The 17,910-nt window shown below is 42.4% G+C and overlaps 1 protein-coding gene across 1 annotated transcript in view; it reads left to right on the plus strand.

Moving 5' to 3' along the window:
• Positions 1-12,698, plus strand: part of FERMT1 (FERM domain containing kindlin 1) — a 71,004-nt gene extending 58,306 nt beyond the window's left edge. The window contains exons 10-15 of the mRNA XM_055432044.2: positions 1,028-1,152; positions 2,111-2,217; positions 3,351-3,572; positions 4,403-4,527; positions 5,822-5,963; positions 9,972-12,698. Of these exons, the coding sequence (XP_055288019.2) occupies positions 1,028-1,152; positions 2,111-2,217; positions 3,351-3,572; positions 4,403-4,527; positions 5,822-5,963; positions 9,972-10,145 (895 nt within the window). The 3' untranslated portion in view covers positions 10,146-12,698. The remainder of the gene's footprint in view (positions 1-1,027; positions 1,153-2,110; positions 2,218-3,350; positions 3,573-4,402; positions 4,528-5,821; positions 5,964-9,971) is intronic.
• Positions 12,699-17,910: the final 5,212 nt, after the last annotated feature.

Consider the following 17,910-nt stretch of genomic DNA (forward strand, 5'->3'; position numbering starts at 1 on the left):
CCAGGGACGGCGGAGCCTGGTGGGCTGCCATCTATGGGGTCGCACAGAGTCGGACACGACTGAAGTGACTTAGCAGCGGCAGCAGCAGAAGCATATGAGTGCAGTTAACCCCAAGCTTCCTGTCTTCCTCCCATACTTGAATACAGAAACCCACCTCTCTGACATGAGATGCCCTGATCCAACCCCAAAGCCAGAATTGTCCCACTGAACCACATATAAAACCTACTATGTTTTCTCTGTCTAGCTGTACCCTCTTTCCATGCTCCCCAGCTTGCTCTCTCATTTCCTAGTTTGAATGACTGAGCTGAGGTCTTCCTTTGGCACTTCCAACCTTGTCTACAGAGTACAGTTTTCTGGCCTAGACAGATACCATGGTTAGAAATCTTCCCTCAAAATATTTTTTAATAACAGTAGGGTCTATATGGATTAGCTATAGATTTTGGTGATTTCCGTGGTTCACTGGGAATTTTCTGGTTGGTTTCTCTTAGGGTCAAGAGGAAAATACAGACAAGGTTGCTTATTTTTATATCTGATTTTTGTAACTTGAAGCTTGTGTTGTCCATATGGACAGCTTTTTCAGAATCAAGAAATTAATTGAAATTTTAGATATTACCATATTCATGGATGTTTCTCAAATCATCACAGTAATAATAATAATTTGTTGAACACTTCAGTTCGCCTGGCACTTTACAGAAATTACCTCTTGGCTGATACTCTCCCATCACACAGAAGTAGTGCACATGGCCCAAACAGACACAGTGTCTTTCCCAGGGTCACATATTTATACAGCAGAGCTAAAGTGTAGCCCTGAGTGGTCTAGCTCCTGAGATTTTGTGTTAACTTCTACATCTCATATCAAAACCCCCATTTTCCATTTTTAGAAATGAGTTAGCAATTTGAAAATTATTAAAAAATAAAGAGAATGTTGTTTGAAAGGATCTCTAGAGCATCTTGATTCGCTTGAATTTGTAATGTGTCCTACATTTCTGGATCGTTTTTCAAATGTTTACTGTACTTTAATTTGCAGGCCCAAAAAGCTAATATTAAAAGCTTTCAAACAATATTGGTTTGTCTTTAAAGACACATCTATAGCCTACTTTAAGAATAAGGAACTTGAACAAGGAGAACCAGTTGAAAAATTAAACCTTAGAGGTAAGAGGGTCCAGTATCTCAGTATGTCTTGACATGGCCCATCAAGAGGGTAAAAGCATGTTCACCCAGTGAAGCATGTTCACTCCCAGAGAAACCTCTGTCTGTCATGGTCTGTCAATGGCCACCTGCCTGAAGCTCCTCCTCCCCATGAAGTATGAACCTGGAATACAAATCAGTGAAAAAACAATCATTTATTATACCGTCCCTTCTTTCCCAGTGTGTCCAAATCTCTGATGTGATGGTAATTGTTATCATAAATGTAGTACAAGAGACATTGTTGGATCCTGTAAAGCTTTCTGAATTCCAAAACAATTATGTTTAATTCAATGTCACACTTGGGCTTTATTTCTGAAAATGGCTGTGAGTGTACTGGTAACTCCATTAACTAAAAATTTATTTAACTAGTGCAATCAATTCCCTTATCATTGTGACAGTCAGAGAATTCCCTCTCCTTTAATTCTTTCAAAGTTTATGTTCAATAACTGATCATATGAGTTAGCCAAATTAGCCTGAAAAGGAAGTCCGCTGAGGATATATTTAAGAAATCCATAAAATAAAATATTTTTATTTATCCATGTTAAGTTCATAACTTACCTAGTAATCATTTAATTCAGCAGCCTCTAGCCTTTTTGGCACCAAGGACTAGTTTTGTGGAAAACAGTTTTTCCACAGATTGGAGGTGGGGGGGATGGTTTGGGGATGATTCAAGCACCCTACATTTATTGTGCGCTTTGTTCCTATTATTGTTACATCATCTCCAACTCAACCCGTCAGGCATTAGATCCCAGAGTTTGGGGACCCCTGCTTTAATTAATATTATCAGCCTGCTCTTCAGTTTTTCAGAAGAGAGTCAAATCTGAGGAGTTCATGTTCAAATTCTTTGTTTTTAGATGCACATCTGATATTTGTCTAAGAGATTTCTCAGAACTCAGTTCTTCCCCTGCCTTCTATCATTCAGGTTGTGAAGTTGTACCAGATGTAAATGTAGCAGGGAGAAAATTTGGAATCAAATTACTAATCCCAGTTGCTGATGGTATGAATGAAGTGTATCTGAGATGTGACCATGTAAGTAAGATCTCTTCACTTTTATTAAGCCTCAAGACAAACCATCTCCGTTGTTTTCTCAAATCAGAGCACTCATCAGTCAGCTCCTGCTTTGTAACAATCACAAAAATCATAAAGATACATACCAATAAGCATTCTGCCAGGTGACTAGGGATTGGATGATTTGGGCTGTGGGCAGCTGGACAGATGTGCTTCAAGCCATCCACCTGGCTCAGCTGGCTCTTTACCACTGGCTGAGCTCATGGGCTTTACTTTGAGCCCCAGGCTGCCTGGGGAGGCTCTTCTCAAAGTGATAGCAGAAGTGCCAGAAGGAAACTGGGAATGTGTGAGACCTCCTAACGCTTAAGCTTGGAGTCAGTTGGTAGGTACACTGTCATTTCCACCCACACTCCATTGATTAAAGCACAGCCATGGCCACGCCGAAAGTCAAAAGATGGGAAGTTACACTCTGGCTCTGATGGGAGGGTAAAATTACATGCCTACAGATGTGGATGCAAGAAGGGTGATGACTGAGGCCAGTGATTCAGTGAACCACACCTACTGTTGCCCTGAAGAATTAATTTCACCCTTCACCCACATCCCCTTGGTTTCTGGGACCACTCCCCTTTGCTCATGAGGTAGCAAATGAGTACAGACATTAAAGAACAGTAGAAGCCACAACTAGCTGGTTCATATCCACCAATGGACCTGATTCCTATCATAGGATTAGAAGCTTTGCTAAGGACAGGCCGGGGGAGAAACAATATGAAAAGTTAGTGATTTTTCCTCACTGTCTTCTATCAGAGATAAAACATGATATGAAAATGGGAATATACATCAAGGATGCTCCCCAGTAGTTTGAGTTTTCACCTGTCTATGCTCCATGAAGCTCTTTTGTGTCCTTGGTTCATCTTTAAATGTGAAGTTCTCCACACAGGATTTCTCAAAGTTGACATTCCTGTTATCCAGTCCCTTGGTATCTAGAAACTCAACACAGGACTCAAAAGCTCTCATATGGTGTTAAATTAGGTGATTAACAGTTCAAATGCATGCCACCCCACATCTTCTAGAATGATAGGCCAAATCCTGCTCTGTTCCCAGCATGGCAGCTTTGTACTTGAACTTACTTCTCAGCCCTCTGGTATTTCTTGCAGGAGAGTCAGTATGCCCAATGGATGGCTGCCTGCATCTTGGCATCAAAGGGCAAAACCATGGCAGACAGCTCCTACCAGCCAGAGGTCCGCAACATCCTTTCTTTTCTGAAGATGAAAAACCGGAACTCAGCATCTCAGGGGGCTTCTGGTCTCGAAAACATGGACATGAACCCGGAATGTTTTGTGTCACCTCGGTGTGCAAAAAAGCACAAGTCTAAACAGGTACTGCTAATCTGGCTGGGGTGATTATTTGCAGTACATTCTGTATTTTCTGAAATAGAATAGGGAATTAAATTAATCGAGATCATCATCATGAAAAATCAGCTAATGGGGAAATTTAACTGTGAACTGGGTATCAAATGATATTGAGAAATTATGTTAATTTTTTTAATATTTATTTGGCTGTGTTGGATCTTAATTGCAGCATGAGGGGTCTTCACTGTGGCATGTGGCCTCTCTCTAATTGCAACACACAGGCTCTAGAGCATGCAGGCTCAGTCACTGTGGCGTACAGGTTTAGTTGCTCTGAGGCATGTGGGATCTAAGTTCCCCGACCAGATATTGAACCCATATTTCCTGCACTGGAGAGTGGATTCTTAACCACTGGGCCAACAGGGAAGTCCCAAATTATTGTTAATTTTGATAGCAATGACTGCACTGCTAACTGAACATGGCAATATTCCCAGAATAAAAATTTTAAAAGAATGATTTAGTCCCCACAAATTAAAATTTTTAATTTATGCTTCCATAAGAGTGGGTTGAAAGTTACAAAGTAAAATGATTCGAGTAGAACCATTGTCCGTGGAGACTCCACAGATCCCAGAAAGAAAGCAAGCCTACATGTTACCTGATCATCCTGCTTCTCCCCAGTGATTTGTATGCACTATAGAAAAAGAGAGAGTGAACGAATGAATGGAAAGGAATTGTCTCTGTGAAGCTGCAACCGGGTCTTGTGTTCATCCTGCTCACTGCAGACCTGAAGCCAACAGTATGCTTGCTGTAGAGAGTCAGTGTCTGCTAAAGGGAATTTGATGTCTCCCACTTCTGCTTAGCTGGCAGCCTGCATTCTGGAAGCCCACCAGAACGTGGCCCAGATGCCCCTGGTCGAAGCCAAGCTGCGATTCATCCAGGCATGGCAGTCTCTACCTGAATTCGGCCTCACCTACTACCTTGTCAGGTGATTATAATGCTCACCTGCCTCTTACTTTCTGTTCAATTCTAAGTGGCTTCCTTGGAATCCAGTTTATTCTCATTTGGTCTAGAATATAAAATTCTCTTTTTTTTTATTTTAGAATACTGTCTGTTCACAAATGGCCATCACTTCTGGCTGCTCATAACAATCTTCTATACCTCTGTTCAGAGTGCCTACCTGATCTCTCTGCTTCTCCTGTTTGTCCCCTAAGCTTTCAATTTAGCAGCCTGTGTGATCCTTTTATGGAGAAAGCAGTGGCACCCCACTCCAGTACTCTTGCCTGGAAAATCCCATGGATGGAGGAGCCTGGTAGGCTGCAGTCCATGGGTCGCTAAGAGTCGGACACAACTGAGTGACTTCACTTTTACTTTTCACTTTCATGCATTGGAGAAGGAAATGGCAACCCACTCCAGTGTTCTTGCCTGGAGAATACCAGGGACGGAGGAGCCTGGTGGGCTGCCATCTATGGGGTCACACAGAGTCGGACACGGCTGAAACAACTTAGCAGCAGTGATCCTTTTAAGTCAAATCCTGTCAGGCTTCTTCTCACCCCATCTAAAGGCATTCTGTCACACTCAGGGTAAAGGCCAAATCCTTACAGTGGCCCTGCAGGACCTTAATTAACTCTGGAATTTCACTTCCTCTCCCCTCATTCATACTGCCTTGGCCTCCTGGCAGGGCTTTGAGCATGAGGGGGCTGGTGGGGGCAGGAGAGCTCAGGCCTTTGCACTGTACCCTCCACCTAAGATACTTTTTCTCCAGGTATCCACATAACTCACGCCCTCATAGACACCAGTTCTTCAATCAAATCTTCCTTCTCACTAAGATCTCCCTGACATTCTATTTAAAATTGTAACAGCCTCCTCGCCATTATTCCCTGTCTCACTTCTGTGCTTTATTCTCATTCATAATCTTATCTGACATATATATTTCACCTATTCATGACCCTCTCCCCCAACTAGGTTGCTGTGCCTAAGCAGTGCCAGAAGGGTGCCTGGCATACACAGTTGGTACTAATTTGAATTAATTGACTTGACTACCTCTATTTTGCTTTCCTCTGATGTCCATTTTATTTAAATAATGTCAGCGGGACATCCTAATTCTCTCCAGCCTTCATATTTTCTCTATCACAATAATAATGCCCTTTGCAGAAAGTTAATCCCTCGTTGTCTATTCTTCAGAAATGATTTAGAAGTGTTGATATTATTTTTAAGAAGTTGTGTGTGAATAAACATCATGTCACAGGAAGCAGTTACATCTTTTAATTAAATTTTTTCAGATTTAAAGGAAGCAAAAAAGATGACATTCTGGGAATTTCATATAATAGGCTGATTAGAATCGATGCAGCCACTGGGATCCCAATTACAACATGGAGATTTACAAATATGAAACAGTGGAATGTAAACTGGGAAATCCGGCAGGTAAAGTGAAAGTCTGGATACATTTAGTGTTGAACCTATTAAATCTGTGCTCCCTCAGAACTGCAGCTCATTCTGATTTTAAGAAGGTATTCTTATCCCTAGAATTTAGAAACCACAAGCATGTGGTAATTGTCTGCTAAAATAGTAACATGCAGTTCTGGGCAGTTCCCTAACAAGTATAGGCCAAATGCTTTTAAATTAACATAAGTTGGCTTGGTCTCCATACAGACAGACTCTAAAATTGCTCAGCAGTTTAATTGCCTTCAACTCATGTATGATTATATAAGATTTAGGCTGATAATTACTTAGCAGAAGTCACCTGAGATGTATATATCATACAGAATAAATCCAAAACAGGCCTCATCTGACTGGCTGCCAAGAGGTATAACTGGTTGAGGACTCCCAGGCTCAACTGTCCACGTGGAGAGCATTCTAGTCCCAAAGGGGAAAAGTACCAAAGAAGCCAGCATGGTACACGGGGGTGATAGGGGAAAATTCAGCCTCTAACTTCAGGAGCCGTCAGCCCCAAACAGCTCTGCCCTAGGAACCAGGCCACACCTACATCATAGGCTGTGCTGGACTGATTCAGAGACACCTGAGTGTCCTGATGATTTAAAACATTCTTCTGATGATGATAGAGGATCTTTACCTCATTCCCTTGGCATTCCCATTTTTCCGGTAGAAAGCTGTCAATGTAGAGGGAGGTTAAATGACTCACATTTTCTTAAGAACCATGGATTCCTCTCAGCACAGCTGTTAACAGTCTTAACTCTTTTGTAGAATGAAGGTCTGAGATTAGATGGCCTCTAAGGCAGTGGCTTGAAAACCTTGCTATACCCTCAAGGCCATATAAATCCACCTCTGGGAAATGGAAATCAAAACTACAATGAGGTGCCACCTCACACCAGTCAAAATAACCATCACCAAAAAATCAAACCCTGACATCCCAGGGCAGATTCATGTCAATGTATGGCAAAAGCAATACAATATTGTAAAGTAAAAAATCAATAAAAAATAAATTAAAAATTTTTTCAAATTAAAAAAAACATCAGCAAACAGTAAATGTTGGAGAGGGTGTGGAGAAAAGGGAAACCTCCTACACTGTTGGTGTGAGTTTGTGCAACCACTCTGGAAAACAGTATGGAGGTTCCTCAGAAAATTGAAAATAGAATTACCATATGATCCAGAAATCCCACTCCTGGGCATATATCCCGACAGAACTCTAATTCAAAAAGATATGTGGACCTCTATGCTTAAAGCAGCACTATTCACAACAGCCAAGACATGGAAACAACCTAAATGTCCAACGACAGATGAATGGATAGAGAAGATGTGTTACATAGATACAATGGAATACTACTCAGCCATGAAAAAGAACAGACTAATGCCATTTGCAGCAACATGGATGCACCTAGAGGTTCTCATACTAAGTGAAACAAGTCAAAAACAGGAATATAAATACCATATGATATCACTTATATGGCTATACCATATGATACAGAATCTAAAATATGACACAAATGAACCTATTTACAAAACAGAAACAGACTCACAGACATAGGGAACAGTCTGATGTTTGCACAGGGGAGAGAGTTGGGGGGGTGGAGTGGGAGGTTGGGTTTAGCACATGTAAGCTTTTGTATATAGAATGGATAAACAAGGTCTTGCTGTATAGCACAAAGAACTATATTCAATATCCTATGATAAACCATAATAGCAAACGCTATTGTAAAAATGTGTATATATATATTGGGTTGGCCAAAAAATTCATTTGGGTTTTTCCAGAAGATGTTACAGAATGAATGAACAGTTTGGCCAACCCTGTATATATATATATATCTGAATCACTTTGCTATACCGCAGAAATTAGCATAGCATTGTAAATCAACTACAATTTTAAAAAATAACCCAACTGTGTACCTTAAATAGGTCTGTTTATTGTATATCAGTTATACCTCAGTAACACCATTTGGAAAAAAAAAATCCAACTCTGGGAACTGCTGAGGTCAGTGACTCTTTTTTTTAAAGGTTTTTAAAATAATATTTATTTCTTAAAAGTTATCATGTGCGTAATAGGAAACCAAAAAACACAAAAGGCAAAAAACAAAGTCATCCATAATCACAAGCAGTTTACCGTGTGATGTGTCCTTCTAGGTTTCATTTGTGTATCTATAAAACTAAGCATCCATTTTTATATAATTAAGATCATACAGTTACATATCATGCTTTTTCACACAACATGAATATTTACCACTTCAAAGTGCCAAAGCTACATGAGTATTTGATAACCAAGACTACACTACACCAACTCAATCTAGAAGGAAAAAATGTAGTCCTACGGGGACAACAGAGAATGAGATGGCTGGATGGCATCACCGACTCGATGAACATGAGTTTGAGTGAACTCCGGGAGTTGGTGATGGACAGGGAGGCCTGGCGTGCTGTGATTCATGGGGTCGCAAAGAGTCGGTCACGACTGAGTGACTGAACTGAAATGAACTGAACTGAACCTTTCTTGGGACAAAAATTTCATAAAAGTAAAAAATGGCAACAGACCTCTAGATAAAGATGTTGGCAGAGTCATGATTAAAATACTACATTCCCTTAATATTCCATTAAAAATGGGACATGAAGCAAAATATAAGTATGAACACATCCACATACATCCCTCCATTTATACTTCCTCCTGCCCCTCCGCTGCCAACCTAACGAACAAGTCCTGACATTCATTTCTCAGATGGATTAATAAGTCCATGTCCAAGATGCTACTTTTGTATCAATTATAACAAAGATATTTACAAATTGATTAATTCACTAGCTCTGCTTTTTATCATATGTTGTCACCTCAGGACATCTAAAAGGCTTGCTGCTGCTAAGTCACTTCAGTCGTGTCCAACTCTGTGTGACCCCATAGACGGCAGCCCACCAGGCTCCCCCATTCCTGGGATTCTCCAGGCAAGAACACTGGAGTGGGTTGCCATTTCCTTCTCCAACGTGTGAAAGTGAAAAGTGAAAGTGAAGTCGTTCAGTCGTGTCCAACCCTTAGCGACCCCACAGACTGCAGCCTACCAGGCTCCTCCATCCATGGGATTTTCTAGGCAAGAATACTGGAGTGGCTTGCCATTGCCTTCTCCGAAAAGGCTTAGATGTTGCAAATAGAGAATGAACTTTGCAAAGATGTTTTGCTTTGTGTACAAGAACATTTCAACATATCCATTGTTGTATAAGTTACCTGCATTTTAGCTTTATTGTATATTCTTTGTAAATACTGGACAGTATGTCCCGAATGTGTAATATCTAGTCTCTAGATATTAAAGAGTAGCCAATGTTTGACAAAAGTACAGTTATTAAACTAACACATTTTGCACACTTTGTGTTAAAATTCACTGAAAGGCCATCTTCTGAAAGGGACCTTTGGAAGTGAAATTTTAAGTCACATCTAAGTGACACATGTGCCCATACTTACCCACTGTTGGATGGATGATTGAAAGAAGAAATTTGGAGAAATGAAGCATTCTAGATTAGAATGTTTCTATGTAGATCATCAATTCTTAAAGGTCCTCAGCTGATTCCAGTGGGCAGCCAAGGGAGAGAACCCGTCAAGCTTCAATTTCTTCTAGTGTAGAGTTTATGACTTCCAGCTGGGAAGGACTAAGGGCCATGGCCATAGAAAAATTCACATGAGCTCAAAGCTCTGCAAAGCATCCTGTCCCTCCACACACAGTGTTTAGACAGTTCTTTCATCTAAAGAGAGACAGACAGGAAATGTCTTTGCATTAGGTCTGTGTTTTGCCAGGTGTGCGGCAAAGTTGACACCACAAGAGGGCGCACGGAGAGCAGAGATGTTTTTCTGTAAGCTTTGAGGCAAGCAGTGGGGTTTTGTGGGTTTTGGGAAAAACTATCAGTCAGCACCTCAGCAGTTCTCAGCTCTAGACCATCTCCAGCCAAGCGGCTTCTTTTCGATCCATCCTTGTCAGGTTTAAGTGTACCTATGCCTTCCCCTTCCAGGTGGCTATCGAGTTTGACCAGAACGTCTCCATTGCGTTTACCTGCCTGAGTGCGGATTGCAAAGTCGTGCATGAGTACATCGGAGGCTACATTTTCCTGTCCACCCGCTCCAAGGACCAGAATGAAACGCTCGACGAGGACCTGTTCCACAAGTTGACCGGCGGCCAGGAGTGAGCAAAGCAGGCCTGCTGGGCCTACACAGAGGGCGGCCTCCCCGGAACTGGGTCCATGGCCCAAAACTTGTGTACGTTCCAGGCTGACAGCCTATATTCCCATGGACACCCAGACCATCTCCTTATTTCAGACACCTTGCCTAGCACATCCCTCCCCCAACTCTTCCCTCTGCCACTTGTGGTGGAAGGAGCCTCAGTTAACTTAAAACGCGGGGTGGGAGAGAGCACTGTACCTGGCAATCCCCCAACTCTTCCCTCTGCCACTTGTGGTGGAAGGAGCCTCAGTTAACTTAAAATGTGGGGTGGGAGAGAGCACCGTACCTGGCATTGCTCTAAGGCCCCACGTGTAGCTACAGTTCTGTGACTTCAAGAGCCTGCATGTACGGGGTTGGAAGCTGCCGGTGTTTTTATGGCTTTGTTGTTAAGTCAGAGGAAAGCCAGGTAGCACATATAGTAAAGACAAATCTTATTCCCCAAACTCAGATATGAAAAGAAATAGGTCTTTCCTTAGCAGAAGTGCTTTTAACTGCCATCTTGTGAAAATGGTAGAGGGAGGCCTGAATATACTTATGTCCTGGGGATGAAGGTCTAGGGTACAGGTCTGGGGGAAAGTGGGGTTACCTGGTACTAGTTGGTGACAAGGTGTCAGAGTAGTGGCCTTTAGTGTCATGAGTCCAGAGTGACATCTGCCAAAGTGATCATTGACCCATCTTGTCTTGGACACAGGTTACCACCCCCCACCCCGCTGCAAGGCCCATTCCATTCTAGCCACCTTTAAGTCCTTCTAAAGACGTGATAACACATGGGTTCTGGGAATCCCACTCCTCAAAACTGCTTCATGTCTCCAAAGCTTCTACTCTGGGTTGGGGCTCAAGGAGATGGGTCCAGTTCTCTCTTCATAAAACCACCTCATGCATCGAGGTTTCCATCAATGTTTCCATCGCAACCAGTCAGGGAGAGAAGAGCAGGACAGCCCATCCCCAAAGCCCACCAAATTTAAGAGCTCTTGGCATCCCTGGAGACTTCCGTCTACTGGGCCTTTGGCTGGTGGGTGGGTGGGGTAGGGAAGCCTTGCTCTTATCACTCAACAGTGTTCTCTTAGATTTGTGTGTTTACATGACCGTGTGTGCTCAGTTGCTCAGTTGTGTCCGACTCTGTGACCCCATGGACTGTGACCCAGCAGGCTCCTCCATCCATGGAATTTTCCAGGAAAGAATACTGGAGCAGGTTGCCATTTCTTACTCCAGGAGATGACTAGATAGCATCACCAACTCATGAATTTGAGCAAATTCTGAGAGACAATGGAGGACACAACAGCCTAGCATGCTGCAGTCCATGAGGTCACAAAGGGTCAGACATGATTTAGCAACTGAATAACAACATATGACTCATGGCCTTTCCCCTAAAGGCTTTTGACTTTTGTAAATCAAAAGCTGATAACAAACTTTTTTTTTCCTCTGCTTTTTGCTGTGTCATCTCTGCCATGAGACATGAATATGGGCCAATTAACAGCTGCCTCAATTGTCATTTTCTGTTTTGGTTTGTCACTGTTGGTATGAGTGAGTTTTAAGAAAGTAAAAAGCAGGACTGGGGATAGAAGGACATATGAGATGTATTTGATTATGTTGTTATAAATATTCTTCTGTCACACAAAGAATATGGGTTGCAAGGTTAAGGCCAAGACTCCCTTTCCACTTTGAAGTTCTTTTAGGATGCAAACCTCAGGGGGCCTGGCTGAACCTCAGCTGCCCAAGGACATCCACTGTTGCTTTATTTTCCAACTGAGCTATTTGAGAAGACAGATCTCTGCAATTCTGGGGGCCACCTCAGGACAACCTTGGCTGGGGACTCTTTGGTCCTGAGGCAGAAGTTGTCACTGGAAGTTCCTCTTCCAGCCTCACCTTAGAAGTGAATGTTAGTGAAGAATCTTCAGGCAATACCTGAACTTCTGAGGCCTAGTTTAAAGATTACTTGTGCCTCAGGCACTTGACTAATCTGGTCCATGTCATAAAGAACTGAGTTTGAAACATTCTATACAGAAACCAGTGCCAAGTGAACTGTGTTGAACTTGGTGGTCATTTCTCCATAGTCCTGGGCCCCATTATTTTAGAACCTGGCTGGGCCCTAGATTAAAGTAGTGCTCCTTGATGTCACAGTTCACTTATCTTCTGTCAAATACAGCTCTGCCTAATTTACCAAAGCTAGACCTTTGGTTCAACTTTCTTCCTCAGCTTTTCCTAGTTGTCTGATATTTCCATGTAAACACTCAAAAGAGTTGACTGGTTGTAACTAGACTTTAAGGGAGCATTTCTTCCATGACTGCACAGCAACATCCCAAATGAAAAAGCAAGTGTGACAAGAAAATCATAAACACTGCTATTCTAAAGAGCAACTTACAGATTTTTTTACATTGGGTGCAAAGGTCACCTGACTTCATATGATGAAATTTGAAATTAATGTGTGGCTTTCAACCTTGTTTGCTTTCTTATCTATGGTACATGGGAAAATCTGCAGTTTTTTGTTATTTTATATGACTTTTTAAAAGTTTTCTACAGATTTGAATATGGTCTAGTTGTGTCATCTCCAGTCTTTTGACTCTAAAAAGGTGAATATTTTCTCCACTTTGAAAAAGAAGTGCAACTTTCAGGTTTAACATATGCTTTTGCTCACAATTCCAAGATTTGAACATATTCTCTGCAGTGAGATTGACTTAGAAACATTACTTAATCATTGGTTTCAACTTCTTTTTTGAAACCAATTGATCACCAGATTTTCTGACATACAGTGAGCTCTTTTTATCCAGGTCTTCCTTTTGGAAAAAGCATCATAGAGCAAAAATAGCCTGAGGCATCAGAAGGCCTTTGATTTATGGTCAAATGTCAAGGTCACATCTTTCATTTAGATGGTCCATAAGGATTAGGGATGTGGAGTTTACAGACATCCTTTCATGCAGTTCTTTTTTTTTAACTGCAGTTAATTTACAATACTGTATTAGTTTCAGGTACAGATTCTTTTCCATTATAGGTATTACAAGATATTGAGTATGGTTTCAGGTACTGTTACAGCCCTTTGTGCAATTCTCACATCAACCCATAAGGGGCAGGAATGACTTGCCTTCTCATTTCGCAAAAGGAGAAACCAGGCTCAGAAGATAAAGTAACTTGCCCAAGGTCACACCAAGAGTAAGCAATGGAACAAGATTGATAGGCAGGTTTTAACTGCAGAGACCACTGAGCTTAGCCCAGCAAACCCCACCAAAACCTGCACAGCATTGAAATGCCTACCCCAACCCCAGCCCCAATGCAGACCTCTCCTGAGCTGTTTCCCAATTTCACACACTGGTCGGGGAGGGCCAGGGAAGCTAGAGGATTGGTTGCCTCCAAGGAGCTGGGGAGGTGCAGGGGTATCAGAAAGGTCTGGGAGCCAGAGAAGTGAGTTGCCTCACAAGTATTTTGATTCTGGGAAAGTTTCATTTTCAGTCCCAAGGTCAAAAAAGTAAGTAGATGAGTCTCTCATTTGAAAACTCACCTTTGAGTTGCAGGTATTAGAAGCAAGACATCCTGAAATTTCTTAAAATTTTTAAACAATTTTTTTTAATTCACTTGCAAGTAAAGACTTTTTTTTAATTCAGTACATTCAGCAAAGAGTGAAATAGAAAAGGAGGCTCCTTTCTACCCCTCCAACCTCCCTGAGAGATTCCAGGTTGACAGGAGGATGAGAAGAGGCAGCAAAATCATGTGAAATAATGAAATATACATGAAATACATTATTTCATTATTTTTCCACACAAACACATGATTTTTATAAAATCACAGGGGATATGATCATGTGAGATAATGACATATATATGATTTTCATTATTTTCCCACACAGCATGTGGGTCATACTTCCTCCTCATCCCTTGCTATCACCCCAAAATCTCTCTAGATGGTAAGGGTGGGAGAGAGCTACCTCCTCTTCTTTTTCACCCCCTTTCCCCTCTTCATACCCCTTTCCCCCAAAAGCCACTGGACCCTGAAAATCCTAGAAAAGCTGACGGTCCGCACGTGGCCCTTCCTTATATTCAAGTTTCCCTATCCCCTTTCTCAATAGCAGGTTCCTCCCTGAAGCCAAGGGGACATACTGAGCTCCAGCAAAGAGAATAAAACCAGCCTGTGGGTTCTCCCTCTTCACAAATGCCTGCACTGCCCTGAACTCCTGCTGGCCTTGGGGTGATGGATTCTCAGATTTCTTCAGAGCAGAAATCTTCTGAGTGAAAGGTCAGATTCCAATAAGTCACCCTGGAGCCCAGAGCTCCCAGAAGCCACTTCACATGACACTAGGTCAGAAGATTTAGAGACAGCCTCCAGGAGCCTCTCCACATTTTCCCAGACATCCGTGTTGCATGAAGACCCAGTTCCCTCAGAGCAGCCCTTCTGTAAACAGAATGGGAATGTGAGGTTTCTCTTCAGATTTGCTCATGCTCCTCACTAACAACTGTCAAAAGAGATTTTCAACTAAATGAATTTGCTTCCTTCTGACTCACCGCTGTATGACTTTGCACGCCTCGGTTTCTCCAGTCATTACAGAGAGAAAATCCCACAGTACCTCCTTTACAGAGGACCTCAAATGACAGTGCTGTCCAGGACCCAGCAGGGTGTTGTTTCTCTTCTCCTCCCATGAAAGTTGGGAGGCAAGCCTCTGGCTGCTCTCTGAGATCCCCAGAGGCAGGAATGTGCCAGGGGGAGAGCCCTTTGTGAGGGGACCCAGGGCCTCAGGGGAGAGCAGGGTCCAAAGCCCCAAGCCTGTGTCCTTATTGGCCCCAAATAGGACCCATAAAAGTGAAGCAAGGATGGCAAATGAGGTCCCGGAAGGGGGAAGAATTGTATATCTTTGAGAAAAGAGGGGATGGGGAATGCAACAGGGCCTGGGTGCCCAGGCCCCACACATAGGGGTTGGTGGCGGAGTGGCTGGCTTGGGCCCAGCACCTGCCTTATAAAGGAAGCCATGACTTCTGCCCACTGTGAATATTGGGAGAGAACAAGGACGCTCTTTCAGGCAACATAGTGGAGAGTGGGAAAGCCAGTGCTGAAATAGTGAGGTCTTCCAGGAATGGGTGAGGCTCAGAGATGGAGGTCTGATGGAGGGGCTTACAAAGGGGCTCAGATACCTGCAATGTTCCCAGAAAATCAATATTAGCATCCAGGTCAGTCCACATGACCCAGCATTAAAAACACAGCAGAACTGTGTTTCTTTTCTAGGACTTAGCCTACACACTCAGCTTCAAAATGGAAAAGCACGCTCTTTGCTATTGAGGGTTAGATACTGAGCACTAAACTCACATACACTGCAGCTTGCGTGCATAAGTGCTAAGTCACTTTAGTTGTGTCCAACTGTGCAACCCCATGTACTGTAGCCTGCCAGACACCTCTGCCCATGGGGATTCTCCAGGCAAGAATACTGGAGTGAAAGTGTATTGCTGGATCCACAGCACTGGTTAGAGATGCCAAATCCACAGGGCTGGGAACAGGATGAAGCAAGCAAGTCACCCGGGGCACATTTAAGGAGATCCTCACCACCAAGGCCTCCTTATCTGATCATCCTTGTCCCAGCTCCAAGGCCCACCCTGACCTCCTGAATTTTAACAAGACCTTCAAGTGATATGTATACACAGCAAAGTCTGAGAAGCTCTTGCCTAAGACACATGGCATGGATTTGGTGGAGAGGACATCAAACACTGAGGAATTATGAACACAAATACCATAAAACCTGCTTGCCAGTCTATGGGTTGACTAGTTTTCCCCAAAACTTCATGTTTACCCAGAACCAGTGAATGTAACCTTAATTGGAAATAAAGTCTTTGAAGATGTAATCAGGTTAGGATGAGGTGTACTAAATTAGGGTGGCCCCTAAATCCAGTATGACTGGGGGCTTTATTAGAAGCGAAGAGACAGGCCAAGACAGGGAGAAAAAAGGCCCTGTGATGACTGCGGCAGAGATTAGAGTGGTGTAGCTGCAAGCCAGGGCTTCCCAGGTGGCACTAGTGGTAAAGAAGCCACTTGCCAATGTAGGAGACGTAAGAGACGCAGGTTTGATCCCTGGGTTGGGAATGACAACCCACTTCAATATTCTTCCCTGGAGACTCCCATGGACAGAGGAGCCTGGCAGTCCACAGGGTTGCATAGAGTTGAACATGACTGAAGCAACTTACCATGTACACACTCATGCACTGCAGGTCAAGGACTGCTGGCAACCACAAGAACAAGAACACATTATTCCCAAGACCCTTCAGAGAGATCACAGTCCAGCTGACATCTTAATTTTAGACATTTAGATTCCAGAACTGCAAAAGAACAAATTTCTATTTGAAGCCACCAGGCCTAGGTAAAATTTTATGGCAGTTCTAGGAAAATAATGCAGCCAGAATGTTCACATCTTTAAAAATGGGGGGTGCTGCTTTCCCCACTGAATCACTGGGTTATTGGAAAGAATATATGACAAAATGACTGCAAAGATGTTTCAAAAACTACAAAACAGAGATTTCCCTGGTAGTTCAGTGGCTACGATTCCATACTCCCAACTCAGAAGGCCGGGGTTCAATCCCTGGTCAGGGAACTAGATCCCACGTGTGTCAACTAAGACCTGGTGCAGCCAAATAAATAAATATTAATGAAAAAACTATAAAATGCAATTCAAAGATAAAACATTATTCTTTTTATATTTTTAAATCTTTATTTTTTGGTCATGCTGTGTGGCATATGGGATCTTAGTTCCCCAACCAGGGATCGAACCCTCAGCCCCTGCATTGGGAACGCAGAGACTTAACCACTGGACCACGAGGGAAGTTCCAATGTTATTATTTTTAATGAGGACATACTTTCAGTTATAAAATATTTATGTACTTATTTTCAAAGAAGTTTGTGTAATAATTTGGATACTACTCTCCCAGGTGTCGGTAGTGCATACCTCTTGCCCCATTGCGTGGATTTGGCCGTATGACTTCCTTTGGTCAGTTGGATGTTAGTGATTGACGTGAGCAGAGGCCCTCATGTGCTTGTACAGTTTGACTGCTCTTTTGCACTCCTGTCATCCACTGTGAGAACAGGTCCCCCAGATAATCACCTGGGCCACAGAATGGAACATAATGCGTCATCTTTTAAGACATTTTCTTTTTTTTTTTCCTTTTTTCCCCCCCCATCTTCACCTATTCCTTCCATTCTCCACTCCCCACCTCCGGAAACCACCAATTTGTTCTGTTTCTAGGGGTTCCGTTTTTCTAGATTCCATGTATAAATGTGACTATTTGGTATTTATTAATATCTTTTTCTGTCTGACTTATTTCACTTGCCATAAAACCATCCAGGTCCATCCATCTTGTTACAAATAGCAGCATTTCCTTCTTTTATGACTAATATTCCACTGTGTAGATACACATTATTTTTATCCATTCATCTTTCAGTGGACACTTGAATTGTTTCCATGTCTCAGCTATCGTGAATGATGCTGCAGTTACCTCTTCTAGATAGTGGTTTTCATTTCCTTCAGACAAATACCCAGAAGTGGAATTGCTTGATCATCTGGTAATTCTATTTATACTATTTATCATTTTTTTTTAGGAACCTCCATACCTTGTTCCACAGTGGCAACACCAGTTTATATTCATATTTTAAGATATTTTCCCACTTGCTTTTCTGATCCCATTTAGAAAATTCTCTTACAGAATCTGAATTTGATCATTTTTTCACCATAATCAAAAGCTAAAAGCATCAGCCTGGTCAAAAAGGAAA

This window comes from Moschus berezovskii, chromosome 15 (genome assembly GCF_049115385.1).
Source record: "Moschus berezovskii isolate FMDL1 chromosome 15, NW_MosBer_1.0, whole genome shotgun sequence".
Classification (NCBI taxonomy): domain Eukaryota; kingdom Metazoa; phylum Chordata; class Mammalia; order Artiodactyla; family Moschidae; genus Moschus; species Moschus berezovskii.